Here is a 20,658-nt window from a genome sequence, read left to right as displayed (position 1 = left end):
TTCATCAATAGTTTTTATTTAACAAAATTCAAGTGTATCCAGTCGTCATTACAAATATCCACGAGATTCAAATGAGAGCTATGCACTCAATAGAGGAGCGCATACGGGCGCGCGCGCAATAAAAAAACATCGAGCCAATAAAACTTATTGCTCCGCGATGGCATCCATCGCTTATTCTTTTTTTATCAAATTTAGCCGCTTAATATTCTCACTACTCTTTGACAATTGACTCAAATACCACTCACGCTCGATCTATATTCCTTTTCGAATGTGTGAGCACATGTATTTATAATTGTCCTTAGACGTTATACAATTAAGTACAAAAACGAAAGAGAAAAAGAGATGATTTGCGCGAAAAATCATTGCGGTTTCTTGCTTTGTTTTCTTATTGGATTTTTTTTTATCTTTTGCTATCACAAGAAGAGACGAGATGGACAGAGACAGACAGTTGGGTTTTTCGAAGAGAAAAATTCCGTAGAGGGAGAGAGAGAGAGAAATATAAAGAGAAGAAAGCAATGGTTGCAGCAGCAAACGCATCATCAGCGCTTACCACGCGAAACATTTAATCGGAGGCTACGCATTGCCATCGCTCGATTGAAATGACGTTGACCCGATGTGCGTTGCGGCTGCTCTGTACTCATTGTCGAGTCCTCTTCACACTCGACGCTGCTTAGCACCACTAGCAGCACACCAAGGACCTGTTGATAGAAATAGTTGAATGTTGTTAATTATTTAAAATGAAATTTAGTCGTGCTACGACGTATTTATGCATTGACTATTTGACTTTTAGGTGCAGAACAAGAAGTAACGTCCATTAAATTTTTCCGATGCAAATCGAATTAAAAACAATCGGCACTGTTTGTCGTAAAAAAAATTATTCGCACGTTTTACAAACTCGTTTTACCAGCTCGTTAATCGACACTGTAACTACTCGTTCTAATAATAAAAAATCGAACGCTCGAAATGTGTTCTTTTACGTGTACACTCGCGCTTATCGATACATTGATCACGACGCGCGCGCGTGTACGGGCAGGTAGTGTAAAGACCATTACCAGACACACGATGATGAGTAGCGTGTACACGTGTATGCTGGCCACTGGAAGCGACTCCACCTCTTTGAGAGCCTTCGCCGCGTCGACCAGGTCAGGCTTCAACTCCAGCGCGTGTCGCAGGTGAACCGCCGCCTCTTGGAAGTGCCCGTACGCCTGCGCGGCAAGATGAGAGTTGCAGGTTGTCATAAGCGCGCCTGCGGATGCACTCTTGGCTGGCGAGATTGAGGGGAGCGCGCTCGATGACGCTCCAGCGCGGTCACCAACGAAAATCACTCGCGTCCGCTTTCCTCGTATAAGAAATTTATCTAACGTGATGTAATGAAAATCTTAGGTCTTAGCTCGCGATTCGTCAATTCTGTTGTCTTTGTTATGACCTTGTTAATCATTCAGCCGAGTCACTATAATTACTTTCTCATTGAAATTCGCGCCTCGCCGATGTGGTTTTCAACAGTCTCGATGGAAACGCCGACGACGGCAAGTCTCCCAATCCCCGCGCCAGCCTGCTCGAATATTTTTTTTTTCACAAAAGAAAGCGAAGCGCGCAACGAAAAGAATGCCAACGACATGCTCTTTTGTTTGACCACGCGACAATACGAGAAATCCTTTGAAATAGATCTCGTTGGGAGGATAGGGGGGGATAAAATGTAAAGGCTTAATGCAAGCAGAGAAGCTCATACCTTGAAAATCTGTCCAAGCGTGAGATATTGTTCCCACGCGTTACGATCGGGTGGTTGTAACTCGAGAGATCGCCTTGCCAGGTAAGATGCGTCGTCGAGATACTCGAGTACAAGGAGCACGCGCGCGAGATTCAGCAATACCTCGGCATTGTGCGGCGACACTGCCAGCGCTCGGCGGAAGCACTCGATCGATCTCTGCGCGTTGCCCTTTATACGCCAAAAATTGCCGATTTGATTGTAAAGCTGTACCGACTTTGGCTTCTGTATGGAGGATGGATCCTTTATTAGTTGACAGATGATGATTGGGATGCTCGGAAGAGCGTGCAAATCAAGAAAAGATGTCGATGCTCGCTAAAAACTCAAACTCGTCTCTGTCTACTGGGATTGAAGCTACCACGCACGAGGTGTCAGAATACGTGTCGATGTTTTTGCTTGCGTTGCACTTTTCGTTCTCGGTATAAATTTGAGTCGTAAAACGATGTGGATTGCCGCTTGGTCGTGCATAAGCAGAAGCGGCACAGTATCGCGTTGGTTTTCGAATAAGAGAGCTACTTTCGGAGCCAACGACAATTGATTTTCCAGCAATGCTTACCTCTCTCTTGGCCCTCTTGAGCCGTCGCTCAAGCAAGTCAATGTCGAAGTCTGTGACCTTTTCCTCGGACTTTTTGAACATGAGCACGACCCCGGGCTCGGGCACAAGCGGGTGCTTATTCCGATTGGCCACCCCGAGCAAATTGTCGTAGTACGTGAAGTTGACCGGTTTGCCGCAGTCCAGCACGACGTCGTCGCAGCTTTGGCCCGGCGAACCGCAGCTCAGCTGCTGCTCGGTCATCGAGCTCGTCGTGAAGCTCTGCTCCGTGACGTTCAGCGTCGTGGGATACCGGCTGCACGTACGGGATTGTTTTTTCGTTTGTTTTCGCTTAGAGCAATGCGCGTCGACTTTCTCGTTTATTTTTATTAATGGCCACACAACAACAACACTAACTACGAGCAAACGAAAGAGAAAACAAAGAACAACGTGATAGATGCTACAGCTCTGTTTGTCCTTTTTTGTTTTGTTTTTTAACTGTTTGGTGCGTTTCAATCGGTCTTTATGTGGGGTGGGATAATGGGCTTGGGAATGGGGCTGAAAAAAAGATAACATGCCATAATTATTATCATGCTTAAAAAATTATAAAGGGGGATTTCGATAATAATGGATTTTCGTTTTCAAATTAAAAATTGTAAAACAACTGGTCGACAATCAAATTAAAACTATGCGTTGTGGGTACATGTAGTGTGCTAATTGTGATGAAATAAGTGGAGTGTGATTAATGTATGTGCTATACAAATTAATAACGAAATAATTTTTATCTTGACACCTATAATGAATTGAAGAATTTGCTTTAATTGCGCTTCATAAAATAAACATATGATTGTTTTAATAATGGAAAATGTCACGTCAATCGTCGTTATTTTAAAGATTATTTTAAAGATAGGCAGCAATTTCAAAGTGTTATTAATCTGATCAATATGGAAACAAATAAAGTTGAAGTTTGTCCCAAGCTTATTATCAAAATCAATAGATCAATGGAACTTAGCACTTACTAGGTGAAATTTATGATAAATATATTCCATGCATAATAATAAAGAAGCGTATACCAATTAGGGTAAAAATAGAAGTTTGACATGGTCTTGCATACTTTCTACAGAGATTGTTGCATATCAAAATATATTTTTTTCCATTTCTATCATGCGTTCACTTTTTCAAATGTAAAACATCAAATTTGGAATCAATTAAATTTATAATTAGCTGAGTACAATTGGCCAAAATTTTGAGAAATGCTTGCATTACTCAAATTAAAAAAGTTTTCTGGAGTTTGGTAAATGCAGTAAAATTCAGTTAGCAAAGTTGTGGCATTCTGACCATAGCTACATATAAAAAAATTTTGTTGTATCCTAGTTATAGTTTCAAAGAGACTGAAGACCTAGTTTGCCTACAATATTACAATATTACATACTGCTCAATGTATATTAAAGCTATAAACTTAACAATAAGAAAACAAGGTGCAAATCTATTTGTCACTGTTTAATAACTTTCTCATGCAACCAAAGTCATGCTTTATTTTACACTCTTAACAATCTAATTATTTTGAAGTTGATTAGTTTTTGGAATACAATAATAGTTAGATTAACTCTTGAAGATTTATGCTTAGATTATATCGCTATTATATTTGTCATATAAACAAGTATTCTCATAAAATTTTCACAGTTAAACAGCTGCTTTTTTTAACTTTATTTGACCAATGACAATTTATTTTTCTTTAATGCGAATCAACAAAGTGCACAAAAATCTATTCGACTGTGACAAAATCTTTCGTCGTTATCATTATGGTAGCACATCTGTGCGAACTCCAAAATCCAAATAACAATTCCAAAGCAACAAAAACAAAAGGAGCCATGTACTAGTATAGAGCAACACTTACCTCTCCTGTGCAGCAGCAGAAGCCACAAAGCTCTTGCATTCGTTACAGTAGACCTGGACTTTATCAACTGCAGTGCCAGTGCCAGTAGCAGTTCTGGTCCAGCCTTGTCCATTACCAAGGCTCGTGCTACCCGTGAGAATATCGAGAATGAGATCATCCTCTTGCTCGAGTGTGGCCGGTACGCTACTCTTGACCAATCTATCGGCGCTCAATCGCCACGAGGTTCGTGAATTAGAGAATTTCACTTGGAACACTAGGAAACAGAGCGCGTAGCTGGCTAAACAGCCTCGCGCCCCCATTTCCTCGATTATTCGCTCTTGTGCGTAATTTACGTTTTTTTGGCCGACGACGACGACGACGACGACGATGTCGTTGTGGTTTCTACGATGATGTGTTTTGCCTCTATCAGACTCACTCTCTCTCTCTCTCTCTTTTTATGCAAGGAACGCAAGTGCACACACTGAGTCGTTGCGTGCGCAACTGCAAAGTCTTCTGCTCGCTCACTTCAAGCTGCACGTATATGTATGTACTTATGCGGCGAACTTCAACGAGATGAAGTTTATGAAGTACAACTTACGCTAGAACTAATTTATAAGCTCTTTAATTTCACTCTTTGCATGTTTGATGAATAAGTCAATGTTTAGATTGAATGTTAATTTGACAACGAAAGTGAATCCCTTATGCTTTGGTTATGTTTTACAGCTGGTCGAAAAATTTGAATGTAACTCTACAATGAGATTAATGAAGTAAAAAGGTTCACACATAGATTTAACACAAGCACATGGTATACAGTCGTCTGCTAGTGAAAACAGCGCGACTACAGCCGTGGTGGCAATGAAGGTATTTTCGTGAGCGAGCTCATCATTCCATCGACTCGCGTCGAGCTGATAGGTGCATATCTGTATATCCTTCTAGGCTATTCAAAAATGAGTATCGTTACTTGCATCGCACCAATTAACATTGCAGTTATCAAATACTGTGAGTATTGTTGTTAAATTCAAGGGAATTCCATTCCTTAGCCTCACTTTTTTTCTCGTTTTTATTTTGACATTTAGAAAATTGATTATCGCTTAGCGTTGGAATTTCTCGAATGCAAAGTGATTTACAGTTATGTGACACAGTGTATAAGCGATTGAAAGTGTTTCGACTTTCGACGATAGTTTGTCGTTATCGTTATGGCTTTGCATTTTTTATTAAATGTTTTCAAACGATACAAAAAAGTTCTTTAAATCGACATTCAATTAGATAGTTTCATATTTTTGACATGTTTTGTAAATGAATAAATTATGCTGATTTAGATTGTACTGAAAGGAAATCTTTTCTGAAAAGAATTTCACAGTTGAAAGAAACTCTTTATGTTCTGAAAATAACTTATCTATTTTAAACTAAAATATCTGTTCTATTCAATTTTATTATTCACTCTTTGATAAAATTTCTTCAACTTAGAGAGAGTTGTCGATTTTTAAATTTAAGTTTATTCATTAAATATAGAAATTTAATATAGTTTTACAAAATTTCTCTTATTATTTTAGGGGGAAAGAAAGATGATAATTTAAATCTTCCAATCAATGATTCCATTAGTGCTACACTAGATACAGAGCATGTAAGTTTAATATTTTATATAATTTAATTATTCTATTGTAAAATATATATTATGAATTTAATCTTTGCAGCTCTGTGCCAAAACAACAGTTATAATTAGTCCAGATTTCAAAGAAGATAAGATATGGCTGAATGGAAGGTAAAATTTGTACATTTAATTGTGCTAATATTGCTATTAGAAATAAATAACTCCATCATTAACATCTGATTTATTTTAGTGAACAAACAATGGATAATCGAAGATTACAAAACTGCTTACAAGAAAGTGAGTTATGCTTAATAAATAATTAATAAAAATAATTTTATTTATACTATATTTATTTTCCAGTGAAAAAGAGATCTCAGCTATCTGAAGAAATGAAGAACTGGAAAATTCACATTTGCTCAGAAAATAATTTCCCTACAGCTGCTGGCTTAGCTTCTAGTGCTGCTGGTTATGCTTGCTTAGCCACAGCCTTGGCTAAACTTCACAAAGTAGAAGTAAGTAAAAGCATTTTATTAAGTAATAAGAATTAAACTAATTTTATTTTATTTTAGGGAGATATCAGTGGAGTAGCAAGAGTTGGCTCAGGCTCAGCTTGTAGAAGTATTTATGGAGGATTTGTTAGATGGTATATGGGTACTGATCCACAAGGCTGTGACAGCATTGCTAAACCTATTGTATCTGCTTCACACTGGCCAGAAATGAGAATTCTAATTTTAGTAGTAAGCGATTCGCAAAAAAAAGTGCCTAGTACGACGGGAATGAGAAGGGGTGTGCTAACTTCGAAATTTTTGAAAAATAGAGCTGAGAACATTATACCGGCTAGGATCGAAGAAATGCACAAAGCGATAGTTGATAAAAATTTCGAATTCTTTGCCGAGCTTACCATGAAGGATTCAAACAATATGCATGCTGCTTGTGTAGACACTTATCCGCCATGTGTTTATATGAACGATGTTTCATATTTGATTGTAGATCTTGTTCATACTTACAACGCGATTAGTAACAACACGAAGGTAATTTTCATTGTTATTTATATTTTTAAAGTAGTCAAGTCCCTTAGTACTGTAAAAAAAATTTCCTTACCTCATTTACATAAAAGAGTTCTATTATAAATCGCAGATAGCTTACACTTTTGATGCTGGCCCAAATGCAACGTTATATTTGTTAGAAAAAGATGTCGCGAAATTTACTGGTGTCCTTAATCACTATTTTCCTCCAGCGGAAAATGTTGATGTTGAATATCAGAAAGGAATACCTATTGAACCTGTTAGACCGTCTGAGGTGAGTTTTCCGACATAATATTAATTATATTAATTTCTTACAAATTATTTTGAAAATTTCAGGATACGCTAGAAAAACTGAATCTTACAAAACATTTGCCTGGAAAGTTGAAGTACATTATCCATACGCGAATTGGTGATGGGCCAAAGCAATTGAGTGGCAAAAACGTGCATCTTTTAAATGAACATGGTTTACCTATTAAATTATAAACTAAATAATATACCTAATATTAAAATATGTAATATTTAAAAAATTTTAATTTTAAACTATGAAATTTAAAAGAAATGTTATAAAGAGGATTTTTTTACAGTAATACCTGTTTTTCAATAAATTTTATACTAAAATAAATTTTTATGTACTATTTATCATTTACATATGACAATCACCTACAAATCAATCTTGAGTTAATTACATATACTACTTTATTCATCACCTAACCACACAATTCGCCTTTCTTAAATTGTTAAGAAAGGCTAATCTTACTATAGCTTTATTATATATCACGTCGCCGATAACATGTTAGCTCATCTCGACGGTCTTTTTACTGATTGTATTTATAAATACTGCGAGAATTGAGTAAAATTGATTGTTAATAAATTGAAATATAATAGTTACACAAAACGAATTTAAAATTATCCATGTTTTGAAACGTTTCTATAATATTTTGTAAAATTTTCACCTGGTAAGAAACTATTTTCAACGAATGTATTTCTTTTGTGTTTTGAATATTTATAAATTGAACAGTTTTTGTTCCAAAAAAATTCCACGGCACGGAACGTCCAAATATTCTTCAAACTCTTTTACGCCTTTTGAATTTGATTGTTTTGAAATTGATTATTAACAATAATTTTTCGACAGCTATTGATCGATAACACGCTTATCGGCAATGTCGCACGTACTTGCAGTTTTTTTATTATTTGATGTCCACGTCTGAAAATAATCAGGTAACTTCTTTATCAGGTTCAGCGATAAAAACAATTGTCATGCTTTTAATAAAACTGCTGATCAGAAATAAGGTAAGCATGAAAGCAACGCCATGTAAGATAATGTTATATTAGTCGAGTAGATTTTCAGGCTGGTTACACGTATATACGACGTTAATCCAAACGCCACGGTATATTTGTTATAGAACAAGACGCTCCAGAACATTTCGCGACTATTGTTCACTATCTTCCATCAGCAAATATTACTGATACCTATTATCACAGAGGAATTCAGATTGAGCCTGTTGAATCCTCAGGGGTCGGATTTTATTTTCTCTTCATTCTAACTCGTGAGATTAGTGTTCGACGCTTCTTTACCTTTTAGGGTATTTGTTGACAAATTTAGATCTCCGAAAATAACAGCACAGAAAGCTGAATTGTGTCATTGTTACGGTAATAGCTTCGATAATTGGATGATAATGAATCTTCTGGATAGGGGGTTTTACCTATTCAATGGTGTAAAAATAAACTGCGTACTTCTATGACAAATATAGCGATTGTTTTGAATACATTTTTGGATAAATAAAAAGGTACTCACACATTTGCTATCATGCAGGATTTCATCGAATAAAGAAAAACACCCCAAGGAAATTTCTCTTTCTATTATTTATGCGTGTAAAATTAAAAAAAATTTTATCAAACGGATGGTGCGACTTTGTGGTGTATTTGATTTTCTTAATTTTTCCAAAACGATAGACGAGTTTTTATTTCATTTCAAAAATATTAATTCAAACGTATTTATGTATTGCATTTGTTCAAAAAATTACGATACGTATTAACTAAATTACAATTTTACTTCCATAACACTTCAAATTCTCTGACTAGTAATTTCCTTATGAATCCGTCGCCATTTATCTTTAGAGTTTTCTAGTTCCTTTTCTATCTGCTCAAAAACACAACCAATGCGTGCAAGTTCGGAATATATATATTGGACTTTAGCAGTCGACAAGTGTTGTGATTTAGGTTGTGTTTTCTGAAGAATGCGTTAAAATATTAAAAACAATTATATTTATACAAAGATTTTTATACTCATATGTAACATAGAAAATATGGAAAATAATAATTCCGATTCAATGAAAAATGAAAAATGTTTGAATAATACTGAACCTATATTAAGTTTAGAACAAAGTACACATCCTATTTCAGGGATAACATTGAGTAAACGTCAGTTAAAAAAAATAAAAAAGCGTGAAAAATGGCTCAAATTAAAGCCAGAAAAGAGGTATTTGTTGTTTTTAATAATAGCGATTTGTTAAGTAGATTTCCAACAGAAACAGATTTGATAAAATACATTTTTAGGTTGAAAGAGAGAGCAAAAGCAAAAGAAAAAAGAGCGTTTGCCAGAGCTCACAATTTAGATTTAGGACCATCGAGAAAGTTTTTGAAAATGTGTACGATGGCTGACAGCCCATGCAAATTAAATGTGACGATTGATTTATCATTTGATAATCACATGATTAGTAAAGATATTGCTAAATTGATCAAACAAATATTAAGGTGCTATACTTTAAATAGAAGAGCAGTTGCTCCTGTACAGTTTTCTTTGTGTAGTTTTGAAGGAAAGTCGTTTGAAGAAATGGGTAAGCATAATGGATATGAACATTGGGATGTGAGTAATAAACTAAAAAATAAAAATTTCACTTTTATTAAAGGAATTCTGAAGAACTAATTCTATTGTGATATTTTTTAGGTGAAATTTCATTCAGAAAGTTACCTAAATGTTTTTCCAAAAGATAAATTAGTCTATTTGACAAGTGAATCTGAAAATGTAGTTGAGGAATTGAATCATGATCACATTTATGTGATTGGTGGACTAGTTGATCACAATCAACATAAAGTGAGTTTCAATTATTGTCAATAATCTGCGTTTATAATTTGAGTATTAAAAATCGTTGTAATAGGAATATTTTTGTAGGGTTTATGCCATAAGTTAGCTGTTGAAAATAGCTTAAAACATGGGAGATTACCATTAGACAAGTTTCTACAAATGAAAGCAAGAAAAGTATTAACTGTTGATCATGGTTAGTAAAGAAAATTTTACAAAGTATAATTAAATTCATTCCAATATCATAATTTAGTATTATTTAAAAAATTATGTTCTTTTAGTTTTTGAGATTATTCTAAAAGTAACAGAAGGAAAGACTTGGCAAGAAGCTTTTTTACAAGTTTTGCCAGAGCGTAAAAATGCCCAACTTGTTCCTGCTGACGTTGACACGACGAATTCGAATGAGTCACAGACTGAAACAGAAGCAGAACAAAAAAAAAACTGAAACGAGTTAGCAACTTAAGGATTTTGAGAGAATTCTTGTAAAGAAAATGACAAATATTTTTTAAATTGATTTTTATTCGAATGGATCTTGAACCTATTTGTCTGAGTTGATTTTTATGACACACACTCTTGTTACATAAATATGTTGAATGTTTTTTTTTCTGTTTGCATTGGTATTCGAGTGTACGACAGAACTGTACATACGGTTTATTGTTTTTTTCTTGTAATCTTAAAAATATTAAATACGATTATGCTACTTATGTAACTAAATAGGTATGTATGTTTATACATAAATAAATAAATTTGATCTATCCGCGTTCAGTACTACAGACTTGCTGCAGAAAGTAAGCAACATGTGTTTTGTTGCTCCCCGTCACACGAAAGTTTCTGTATGAAAAATTTAAGCGTTAAAATAAAATCGTTATAACTTCGCAGAAAACGTAGTTGATTATATCGAATCGTTTCATAATTTTAAATATAATAAATTCTAGAAAATAAGTCAATCAAAAAACGTAGTACTCTTTCCACAATAAAATTTCATAGTTTTGTCGTAAAACGCATGATCAATTAATGAGAAAAAAAAGATAAAATCAAAAAACATTCATAAAGGCATACGTACGTGATAGGTACATACGTAAGAAAGAAGTAAAGGGTAGACGAGGACATAGAAAATTGGGAACGTCATACACATCGGTGAGAGTAAGTGCTTTGCAGAGATAAAACACGACACGTCGCGACTTTTTCTTTCTTTTTCTCTTTTTCACAAAAAAAAGCAGTAAAAGACACCTACAGGCGTCGGCGAACAAAGCCAGGTACATTTTACACAGATTGATCGACGGCCTATTATAGAATCCCACAAATTTTTTTTTCCTTTTTTTTGTTTTGTTATACACAGACTCGCGCGCTCTCCATTGATAGTGCCGGAACAACAATTATTATTGATTGAATCTCACGATGTGTTCGCAGCACAGCGTTCATCGGCCAACATTTCATCATACGTTCTTGATGTTGGCTAATTCACGACTGTCGATGATCTCGAACTCGCTTTCTTCGCTATCCTCGCCGGTATCGACGATCTCAGCGAGTTTTTTTGGATTTATTCGAAGATCAACTTCATCATCCGATGAGGAACTGCTGCTCTCACGTTGGAAAGGACCGCTTTTAAATCGGATACCGTCGATATCGGTGTCAACGCTGCTTAACTCCAATTCCGATAATTCCAGGCCGTCTATACTGCCGTCATCATGTGCTGGCATTCTCAAGCCTACGAGTTCCTCGTCGAAGTGATATGCTATAGAAAAAAAAATAGAAGAATCGTTAATAAAGGTGAAGAAAATACTGATCGACAAGTACGGAAGTAAAATTAGAAAACTTCTGTAACCGAACGTACGCTTTCAATATTGACTGATTGAATCAATGAAATTGCAGTTACTTCAAAGTTGTTAAAAAGCTTTTTTCGATAAAAAACTTTGGGAAAAAGTTTTAAGATAAAATTTTTTTGTATTAATTTTAATACGACATTAATCAACTCCATAACGGTTATTTACATGATAGTTTTATATTTAACTGGCAGAGGAAAAGAAAAAGTTGATAACATATTTTTTCTCGAAGTGTAATATGCAATAATATTTGAAACACTGACAATGACATGTTATTTTTTTAATGCAGAAATATTGAAACAAAAATAATTTACCAGGAGACGGTTCAGAGCCTGAACTCGGTGGTGTTGGCGAATGATCACCTGTTTCACCAGCTCGTTTTAATACTTGAAGATTGTCCTCCGTTACCGCTGGTAAAAATTCTTCGATCTCACTATCCCATTCTATCAGAAGAAGAAATATACAACTTTGTCACGTGATGTTCTGTATATCAATGAAGATTACGTATGTCGGGACTCGGGAGACAGGAATTTCAAGCTTGAATATCAGGATATAAGTCGCGAATGCCTCACCTTTACTGTACAGCTCGTCACTGTAAAACCGATGCACGAGCGTGGGTGCGATTAAGAACGTCATGCACACAACGTAGGCAAAGAGAATATTGCCGAGGGTGCGTGCGATGAACCACGTGACGAACACGAGGGACAGCAGCATCACACAAAACTGCGAAGCAAAGAACGTCGTTAATCAATTGAGTAATGTTTGCGTTGCGTTTAGCAAACTTACCGCTCGTGGCTGCTCCTGGTACACCTCGCGCACGTAGTCCCACAGCCATTTGACGTGCTTCATGAATTTTTCGAGCTGCGCCGCTGACTGCGACCTGCAAGGAAGATTGTTTTTTTTTCTCTATTTAAATATTTGCCCGGCGTTACACACGATCGAGATACGTTAAATTTACCTCCTTTTTTTCTATTTTTCATTCGCGCGAGAGCTCTATTTGTAAGATCACTGCTATTTATTTGGGTTCTTTTGCTGTCGTTTTGCTTGATTTATTTTTGCCAATTATTTTTGCTTAAGGAATGCGCGCTGAATATTCTTTGCTCCAAAGGCGACCTTCGGCTGAGATCTTTTCATTTTGTTTTTCAGAAAAACGCACCTTGGACAGCCGGTAATTGAACATTTTCTAATCACATCGCAATTTGAAGACGTTGATCGGAATTTCCACGACAACAATTTTTACGTGAAAATAAAAATATGAAAATCACGTGACCCATGAACTTTAGCGTAAACGAATTATTTGAAGAATACCAAAAACAAAAAAATAACCGCAAAAGTTATGAGCGTTGAAGTGAGCTTTTGCACGAGGCATTGAAATATCGACGTGCTATAAAAATTTCGCAATGAGGGAAAAGAAAAACAATCTGCGATTAAACTAAAAACAAGTCTATTTACACACAAACATGCCTCATATTTGCTCACAAGAGATAGCCTCGGCATATATAATCCGCGCATTAAGTTTTACAAAGTGAAACGTTCGCTAGAGTGCAGGCTAAATCAGCGAAGACTGACACGGGGGAAAGAAGAAGAAGAAGAAGAAGACAAAAAAAGCCAAATAGAAGCTTTCAACTTACATTCGAGCGGTGAATTCTAGGTCATCGGAGTTCTCCAGTCGGCCGTAAGCGATGGCCAAGGCAAGAGCGGCACTGCTGGCCGCTAAGATGCCTCGCACTTCGAGAGCCATGAATCCCCTGTAAAACGCAGATATGCACCGATCGTAATTGCGAGACCGACCGACAGCGCGCGTTCACGGGCAGCCGCGCGCGATTATTAAACTTTGCGACGGCCGCTTTGATTTCCCTCGGCGAGGCTGGCTCAGCGGAGAAAATCTGCGCATCACTCGCCGCGCTTCGGGCACGCTTTTCTTGGACTCGCGTTTTCTCGGCCGTTCGCCCACGACGATAGATTTGCGTCTGCTTACGCGATTGTTCGTTTGGTCCGTTATCGAGGGCCATCCCGAAATACTTTCTTTCGCGACGGAGCGCGCCCGGTTTTGCATTTTTTTCCTTTTCTCCCGTTTGTTTGCTTTAGCGCTGTGCCTCGCGAATGATACCCTACATCTGGATCATCTTGGGATCGAATTAATTCGCCAATTGCCGTGGTTTCTCGAGAGTGAAAATAAACGCAGACCGCAACATGATTTTGTTTCAATTTTATCGTTGGAACGTAGCTACGTATTTGTTTTGGTTCGAAATTACACGTAGTCCTCAGTTCGAAGATTTTCAACCTCAATAGTTTTGAAATTATGCAAACTACATCGTCATCGTACTCGAGTATGATTCCGCTTGAAAATCACGAGTTATAATGCGAGCTCACGCAACAATTTAAAGTATGACAAATGTTTGTCGTCCTCAATATCGTTCCGAACCCAAAATTACGTTAAAAAATAACAAAAGCAATCGAAATCAACAAAGAAATACCACAAGTGATACGCAACGGAAAGAAAAAGAAAGAAGATAAAGGGAAAAAAAAGGAATAAAGACGATAAAATGAGTTAACCGAGGTATCTAGTTCCACGTGACCGGAAGATATCAGCATTGAAAACAATAGTCCGCCTGTATATCAAGTTATACACGCGCGAGTGGCCTATCAATCGCGAATCCTCAATCGAATTCTCAGTCGGGAATTATCTCTCCGCTCTGACGCGGTTGAATCAAGGTCGGCGCTTATATACAGACGCCTACCGTCGATAAAAGGAAAACAAAAAAAACGAAACAAAAAAACCGTCGAAATATTTCGATCATCCACTCGCCGCGACTTGCTGATTTAGTCCATTGTACTTTATTGAAGCTTCTCGCTCTCCTTCTCTTTTTTTTCAAGAGCCGCGCACTAAGAAAAAAAACCACAAAAAAAAAAAAAAAACGCGAATCTGCACTTTTTGTCGCACTCACGCCGAGCCAGGCCGTGTCGCGAGGAAAATGGAAACGGCGAATTCAAGGATTTTATAGCGCCTTAGAGGCTCGCTCAAACACGAGGCGCGTTTACTTTCGATCTCGTCGAGTCGAAGAAGCGAGGAGAAAAAGAAGACAATCTTTTCGCTCGATCGGAATCTCCAGCGCGACTGAGAAATGTGCTTTGCGTATTCTTCGTGGATGATGCAATTGTTGGACGCGTACTCGCGAGGGGCCTGAAAGGAACAAGCGTCCGCAAACGGAGACCACCGCCGAGGCGGAGAAAAGCCGTGGTTCGGCCGGTAATTGCCGAGCGCGAGTCTCCGATACCGCATGGACGAACGGTCCGTCAGTCGAAAGCAATTGCGAGCAGAGGAGCGTTTATAGCGCGTCAATTAACGTTAGATTTTGCTACGCTGACACAGTTATGCCTTGCGAGGCAACGCCCATTTTTCGTTGGATAACGGTAGAGCGACGACGATCTGATTGCAATTACGAGTCGATCGCGGTTGGCGAGCTAGAAAGAGCGTTCGATAAATTGGCATTCTAGAAGGTGCGCGTGCGGAAGCTCAGCTCGTAAAACGAGGAGCGCGGTGGGCCGCGGAAGGGCCGGTGTGAATGGGAGCAGGAGGATCGATATCGCAGCTGCCAAGCCCTTGACCTGTCGCACTTGTTGATGCCGCGCGATTATACCAACCAGAATATGACGTTGAAGACGACGACGCTGGAGACGCACTTCTCTTCGCCGCGAAGCGCCGTCGCCAGAGCGTCGTAGTACTGCCTGACGACCATCACCAGCGCGCACTGGCACCGGCTCAGTCTCCTCTGGCGCGCCTCCTGCTCCTGCAGTTCGCGTGCTTTGCGCTCGGCCTCCAGTCTGCGCGCCTCGCAACCCGGCCAGTAGTTGGCCAGCAATCTCGACAGCCGCTCCATCCTCGCCTACCAACGGACAGCGCTCCTGCTTCTTCTTCCCTCGTCGCCTGTCGCTAGCCTCGCCTTACCATGACACGCTGCTTGCTTCGCGGCACCTGCGAAACGAGCGGAAAGTTCGCTGGGCGAGTTGTATTTTCGGACGCGCAATGTCGCACTCTTTCACCAGCGCGCTTTTTCAATGAAAAAGCCGCGTGACGCCGACTGGCCTACATCCAATTCGCGACTGACTCTCGCGTTAAATTTAATCGCCTCGGCGACTGCAGCCGATCCATCGACGAGTATCAATCCTCTGCGCTGCGTACGAGCACTTCCGTCCCGCGCGCTCGCGGATCATTTTCACTTTCTTCGCGTTCTGTGCGCGTCGCCTTGCGCAAGCAACTCCAAGCTCGCCGAACGAAGCTCCACGAGAAAGCGCCGAGCACTCTAGGCGAACGAACGACACGGCGCGCTCGTGAGCTCGCGCGCGCGCGCAAACAATCGATTAATCTTCAACGAGAACGATAACGCTCTGCGTCTCTCGCAATTCATCCGCATGGCAATCTATCATCACTCGTAGCAAAAGGCACGCGCGATTGCGTCTCAAGTGCAACGCGACGAGCCTCCGGCTTTGATCTCGAGCCTCCGTCGTCGACACCCGTAGTGCCACACTCTCTCGCCAGTCTGTCTTTCCAATGAACAAGAGGTCGGATTACTCCTTGTCGAGGAACATTCGTGAAAAGGATCGTCGCCGTTGTCGCGAGTATTGCGAATTTTAACGCGACACCTTTATTGCCGGCCGGCGGAATGGCAAAAATCGCGAGCGAACGACTGCCGCGGCGAGACTTCCTCAAATACCGAATAGCCGGAAATTTCGCATATTCGAATTTTCACGGGAGTGAAACTTCATCGATTAACGCGTACGAAATGCGATTACAGAACGAGAGGATATTAAAACGCACGTCGCAGGGTATATACGTGTTTTGAGAAATAGGCTCGTCAAGGTAAAAGCTTTTAAAAAAGAATGGCGCGCAACGAGCAGCCGCATTCTACACAATCGAAACATGCATATATATACCTACACGAAAAGGTAAACACACGCACGTAAATCTCTCACTCGCATCCTTAAGTCAAACTTTTACACGATCGTTGCGAAAAGAATTAGAAAATGCTACGTTGTTGCGATAATACACAGAAAAGAAAAAACTGATATTTTAATAAATGCAAAGTAACACAACCGCGCGCGCGCGCGCGCCTTGTGAGTTCAACGGTATTACGTAACCGCGAACTTTTTTATTTCTCGCTTTTTCACTCGGCGTGATTAACAAACTAAAAAAAAATAACAAAGATATTTGCATACGCGCGTGACACGCGGGGAGGAAAAATCTACGCACATCCCGTGGTTCGGTCTGTACAGCTATCGAGCGCCGTTGAAAACGACGCCTGGACTCGATGTCGTGTGCACCTTGCTAAATTTAAAAGTCCAGCCTAGTATGCGCGTCACTCCCACACACTCGCGCACACATATACAACACAGCGTTGTATCAGCTGACGCCACTCTCTCTCTCTTTCTCTCTCTCGCTGTGTATGTGTGTTGCTGGGTTAGCGCCTCTCTCTCCCTCTCGCTTTGCGAGTAGCCAAAGAAAGCCTTTGTTCTCCAAAACTTGAGACGCGCCTGTGCTTCGTTCTGAAAAACGACGACGCAGCTCGCTATCCGCCACACGTGACGCTTGACGGAGAATCCGCGCGCGCGCAACCCGTCGACAACGACGACGACGCACTACGCACACAAAAACAACAGTCGTCTAACTTCTGTGATTGCTAACCGCGCACACTAACTAACTACACACCTTTGTTTCTCGTTTCTCCGTCGCCTGTGACAATGGACGAGATCGGACGCACTGTGACACTACGCCAACGAGAAGACGACTCGCTCAGAGTATTCGCACACACTCAGCAAACAGAAAAAAAGGAAGGGATATATACAGCACAAGCGTGGCGAGATCGCAGCCGTATCTCTCTCGGAGCGCTTGCCCGTGTCTCACCGAGTACTAAACTGCAGTAGCGAGTCGTCGCGCGGAGCAGGCGCCGCCGAGCGGCATGACCATGTGGTCTTCTCCTTCTCCCTCTCTCGCTTTTTTTGCTCTTCCCAAACCAACGCGGAGAGAAAGCGTTGTTTTTGAGTTTGTTTCTTTTCTCATTCGCACCCCTATTTGTGTGTGTGTATGTGCGCGCACACACATGTCTAATATATATATTTTGGCGCTTCCCAAATCTTTCCAACCAACATTTAAACGAATTCTCACGAGAGCACATTCTGCGCGAATCCTTTGGATTTTCCAGAATCGCGGATCGCGATCCTCGCTTGGATTATCGATCGAAAAATTAGCTTCGCTTCGTCCAAATCTCAGCGATAGAGCGCTCCTATTGCCGCTTTTCGCTCGTGCGTCGCGGCTAATAATTTCGCTCCCTGTTAATCTACTGGTCGTCGTCGTGAACGATAGCGCGTTGAAATTTTAGAAGCTGCGGTTGAACCTTGGAAGGTCCGCGGTGACGTCACGATTTATATAAAATACGCATGTGCCGCGAAGCCGAGGCCACGCAGTCAGCGCTCGATATCGTTTTCTTTTTCTCTTCTTTCTTCGCGATTATCTGCGCTCACGCTGCGCGCTCCTTCCTGGATGCGCGTGTTTGCTCTCCGCGCGCGATCATGCCAAGAGCCCATTGAAGTGGCATTGCCTTATCGAGCCCGCAGTTGCGGCCTGAAGGTGAGCATTCGAGATCGGAGAAGATTGTCTTTGGTTATCGGTGCGCTGTGTTTACTGATCTGTGTACGTAAACACGCGTCGCTGTCTGGCCTACTTCGTTGAAATTGGGTGAAGTTCGTTTATCGCCCTTCCCACCTGTATATATATCTATTGACGTTTCAGTCCGCACGGACAATTATTATTCATCCGACCATCGTGTATATACAATACGAGAATACACAATCCGACAATGAACAATTGTTTTCGGAGAACACGTTTTTTTCAGGAAAGGAAAAAAAACAGCCGTGCGACCTTGACCTTTCCACAACGAAGAAGGCATACATACATAAATTAACGCGGAGTGAGAATTTCCTCTCCATCGTTAATTGGGAAATGAGCTACGCAGTTAGAGAAAACAGGTTGATCGTTTAGGCGAGACGCGCGACATCGTTTCATCGTTAGCAATGCAAATTCACGCAGAAACATTTGTCCGAGCAGGTTAGCCGACAGGTGAAAATTGCGCGATGGGAATTCCGCTGGAAAATCTGGCCTGAAAAAGTTTATCGCGCGAGCGCGCTGAATTCACGAGGTGATTGTGACGTCGTCAGACGTGACTAATAATAAGCAGACGTTATCTCCGCCGGATGAATGCGTCGTGGGGCGAGTATACCGCGTGCATTCGCATTTTTGCCGTCGCGATTGCGTAGCGGAGCGCAAGCGCACACGCACACGCAAATAAAAGAAAACGAAACTACGGAGGATTGCTCGTCGGCGAGAAGGTGAGTCATCTCGCGAAATCAAGCAATCCGACACCTACCGACGCAGCTCGCCCACGAGCGCAGCCCGAAAGCTTTACGACGCGTTTCTTAGTCCCGGCGACGACTTCCGCTTGGCTCTATTTGTCCGCAACGCGACGCGCACCCGCGCGAACGAACGCTCGTGGCTCGTTATCGGCGCGAAGGACGGTAGCGCGAGCGTACGACGCTAATTAAATCGACAGTCGAAGGCAACAACGCGTCGTACGATGTTTGCTGCCCCCCCCCCCCCGACTCCCCACCCCATCCCCGCGTGACGCAGAACTGCGCGCTGCTCGAGCGGAAGGGAATTGCGCCAGACTCGCCGCCGCGTGCGCCGTCTTCTGGCATTCGACAGTTCGTCAGCGAAGGGCTCTCCCGAGGCGAGACTCCGCGGGCCTCGCTCGCCTGGGGTATCGATCGTCTGCGGAGCCCTTTAAAATTGGCTGCGCGAGAGAGCTTTAATCTTTCATAAAGGGAATTCGTGGTCGGTTGAACTGGCTCGGAGCGTCTTTGTCCGCGGCACGCGCGCGATGAGTCACGATTGCGCCTGTTGATGTATCGATATCGCTGGCATTGATCGTCGCTCCCCAAAGTTTGCTGGCCGCGGTCAAAGAACTCTGGTGGCTCTTCCCTTCGAGCGCTTACACCTGCGCACAGACCGGCGACTCTGTACGACACGCGTCGACATGGCGAACGGCGCGTTTAGCCATCGAATCTCTCGCGGGAGAAGCACAGCAGAAAAAGCCATGCCTCGTGCACGATTGCGCAACGCTCGCGGCGCGTCACGTGCTTCGCGCGTCGCGCACAGCCTCCGAAAAACATAGCCATATATACATATGCGCGTGGAAAAGGCCAAAAAGGAAAAGGGGGTATACACCCCAAGGACGTTTTGTCACGCTTTTCGGACCTTTCACTCGAAACGCGCGACCTCCATAAATCTATAGAGCGCCTTGTACGGAAAGTACATGTACGAGCACGCAGACCCCGATTTTCCGTCCGAGACGTTATTCTCTCTCTCTCTCTCTCTCTCTCTCTCTCTCTCTCTCTCTCTCTCTATATATATATATATATATATATATATAGTTGCTTCTATTTAATTTACCAAAAAATATGACTCGTCGTCGTTTTTCCTTTTTCCCGTTCGTCAGCTTTTTCGGCGCAGATAAACAAGCGAAGGAAAGCACGAAACCGCTCGGGAAAGCAGAAATATCTGCCCATTGCGCGCCCAGCGGGGACGCAGAAATTGGCTTGTCAAAACCCCCTACACACATGCTGAGTGCGTAATGCGTTTAAACGCGTTCTCCGCGGAGCCGACGAAGATTGTGCTTTGCGCGGAACTGCATTGCGAGCGAGGCGTTCGCAAGATTTGAAATTGTCTGGAATTTCGAAAAGGAAAGGGTCTGCGTGAGAGAGTATCCTGTGCTCGATAGGACTCGTCAAACGAAAGAGTTATGAAAAAAAAATGGGAGGAAAGAAAAGAGAAAGCGGTCAAACGGGACCCAAGGTCCGACGGTCAGTCTCGAGCGCTGCATAGCGTCGACCGCTTATCAACTCAACGCCTCA

General features: G+C 41.2%; 4 protein-coding genes across 6 annotated transcripts; 2 read left to right on the top strand and 2 right to left on the bottom strand.

Moving 5' to 3' along the window:
• Positions 1-3: 3 nt before the first annotated feature.
• Positions 4-4,707, bottom strand: LOC131664619 (uncharacterized). 2 transcript variants are annotated; one of them, XM_058935873.1, is made up of 6 exons: positions 4,527-4,707; positions 4,195-4,392; positions 2,322-2,855; positions 1,730-1,990; positions 1,053-1,205; positions 4-698 (listed from the first exon to the last, which is right to left on the bottom strand). In XM_058935873.1, the coding sequence occupies exons 2-6, from the start codon at positions 4,231-4,233 to the stop codon at positions 540-542; spliced, it is 1,146 nt and encodes a 381-aa protein (XP_058791856.1). In that variant the 5' UTR covers positions 4,234-4,392; positions 4,527-4,707; the 3' UTR covers positions 4-539. The 2 variants fall into 2 exon arrangements, with proteins under 2 accessions (XP_058791856.1, XP_058791855.1); XM_058935872.1 differs by having other exon boundaries at positions 2,322-2,613; positions 4,195-4,701.
• Positions 4,708-5,021: 314 nt separating this feature from the next.
• On the top strand, positions 5,022-7,352 carry LOC131664620 (diphosphomevalonate decarboxylase). Its single transcript, XM_058935874.1, has 8 exons — positions 5,022-5,172; positions 5,727-5,797; positions 5,868-5,935; positions 6,015-6,061; positions 6,125-6,276; positions 6,334-6,795; positions 6,902-7,063; positions 7,126-7,352. The coding sequence occupies exons 1-8, from the start codon at positions 5,121-5,123 to the stop codon at positions 7,270-7,272; spliced, it is 1,161 nt and encodes a 386-aa protein (XP_058791857.1). The 5' UTR covers positions 5,022-5,120; the 3' UTR covers positions 7,273-7,352.
• A 1,646-nt stretch (positions 7,353-8,998) lies between these two features.
• Positions 8,999-10,330, top strand: LOC131664541 (tRNA methyltransferase 10 homolog A). The gene is made up of 5 exons (XM_058935730.1): positions 8,999-9,268; positions 9,346-9,655; positions 9,737-9,883; positions 9,962-10,067; positions 10,153-10,330. Exons 1-5 carry the CDS (start codon positions 9,096-9,098, stop codon positions 10,314-10,316), a joined length of 900 nt encoding a protein of 299 aa, XP_058791713.1. The 5' UTR covers positions 8,999-9,095; the 3' UTR covers positions 10,317-10,330.
• A 69-nt stretch (positions 10,331-10,399) lies between these two features.
• Positions 10,400-17,608, bottom strand: LOC131664540 (uncharacterized). 2 transcript variants are annotated; one of them, XM_058935728.1, is made up of 7 exons: positions 17,402-17,608; positions 15,340-15,670; positions 13,326-13,442; positions 12,481-12,574; positions 12,267-12,417; positions 12,009-12,137; positions 10,400-11,606 (listed from the first exon to the last, which is right to left on the bottom strand). In XM_058935728.1, exons 2-7 carry the CDS (start codon positions 15,573-15,575, stop codon positions 11,308-11,310), a joined length of 1,026 nt encoding a protein of 341 aa, XP_058791711.1. In that variant the 5' UTR covers positions 15,576-15,670; positions 17,402-17,608; the 3' UTR covers positions 10,400-11,307. The 2 variants fall into 2 exon arrangements, with proteins under 2 accessions (XP_058791711.1, XP_058791712.1); XM_058935729.1 differs by lacking the exon at positions 17,402-17,608 and adding an exon at positions 16,946-17,295.
• Positions 17,609-20,658: the final 3,050 nt, after the last annotated feature.

This window comes from Phymastichus coffea, unplaced genomic scaffold, assembly GCF_024137745.1.
Source record: "Phymastichus coffea isolate CEN01 unplaced genomic scaffold, Cenicafe_Pcof_1.1 PCOF00044, whole genome shotgun sequence".
NCBI lineage: Eukaryota > Metazoa > Arthropoda > Insecta > Hymenoptera > Eulophidae > Phymastichus > Phymastichus coffea.
Note: the sequence above shows the minus strand (reverse complement) of the source record. Positions and strands in the feature narration are given on the sequence as shown.

What these genes read in the sequence shown, in the direction of transcription:
- LOC131664620 (XM_058935874.1), top strand. Translation starts at nt 5,121, where the DNA reads ATGAGTATCGTTACTTGCATCGCACCAATTAACATTGCAGTTATCAAA. An exon ending in CATTGCAGTTATCAAATACT is followed by an intron (nt 5,173 to 5,726) that starts GTGAGTATTGTT and finishes TTATTATTTTAG; the next exon opens with GGGGAAAGAAAGATGATAAT. An exon ending in AAGATATGGCTGAATGGAAG is followed by an intron (nt 5,936 to 6,014) that starts GTAAAATTTGTA and finishes GATTTATTTTAG; the next exon opens with TGAACAAACAATGGATAATC.
- LOC131664540 (XM_058935728.1), bottom strand. Translation starts at nt 15,575, where the DNA reads ATGGAGCGGCTGTCGAGATTGCTGGCCAACTACTGGCCGGGTTGCGAG. An exon ending in CTAGAATTCACCGCTCGAAT is followed by an intron (nt 12,575 to 13,325) that starts GTAAGTTGAAAG and finishes TCTTCCTTGCAG; the next exon opens with GTCGCAGTCAGCGGCGCAGC. An exon ending in AGGCTCTGAACCGTCTCCTG is followed by an intron (nt 11,607 to 12,008) that starts GTAAATTATTTT and finishes TTTTTTCTATAG; the next exon opens with CATATCACTTCGACGAGGAA.
- LOC131664619 (XM_058935872.1), bottom strand. Translation starts at nt 4,493, where the DNA reads ATGGGGGCGCGAGGCTGTTTAGCCAGCTACGCGCTCTGTTTCCTAGTG. An exon ending in TCTGCTGCTGCACAGGAGAG is followed by an intron (nt 2,614 to 4,194) that starts GTAAGTGTTGCT and finishes CCGTACGTGCAG; the next exon opens with CCGGTATCCCACGACGCTGA. An exon ending in CGCTTGGACAGATTTTCAAG is followed by an intron (nt 1,206 to 1,729) that starts GTATGAGCTTCT and finishes CTTGCCGCGCAG; the next exon opens with GCGTACGGGCACTTCCAAGA.
- LOC131664541 (XM_058935730.1), top strand. Translation starts at nt 9,096, where the DNA reads ATGGAAAATAATAATTCCGATTCAATGAAAAATGAAAAATGTTTGAAT. An exon ending in ATGGATATGAACATTGGGAT is followed by an intron (nt 9,656 to 9,736) that starts GTGAGTAATAAA and finishes GATATTTTTTAG; the next exon opens with GTGAAATTTCATTCAGAAAG. An exon ending in TTGATCACAATCAACATAAA is followed by an intron (nt 9,884 to 9,961) that starts GTGAGTTTCAAT and finishes ATATTTTTGTAG; the next exon opens with GGTTTATGCCATAAGTTAGC.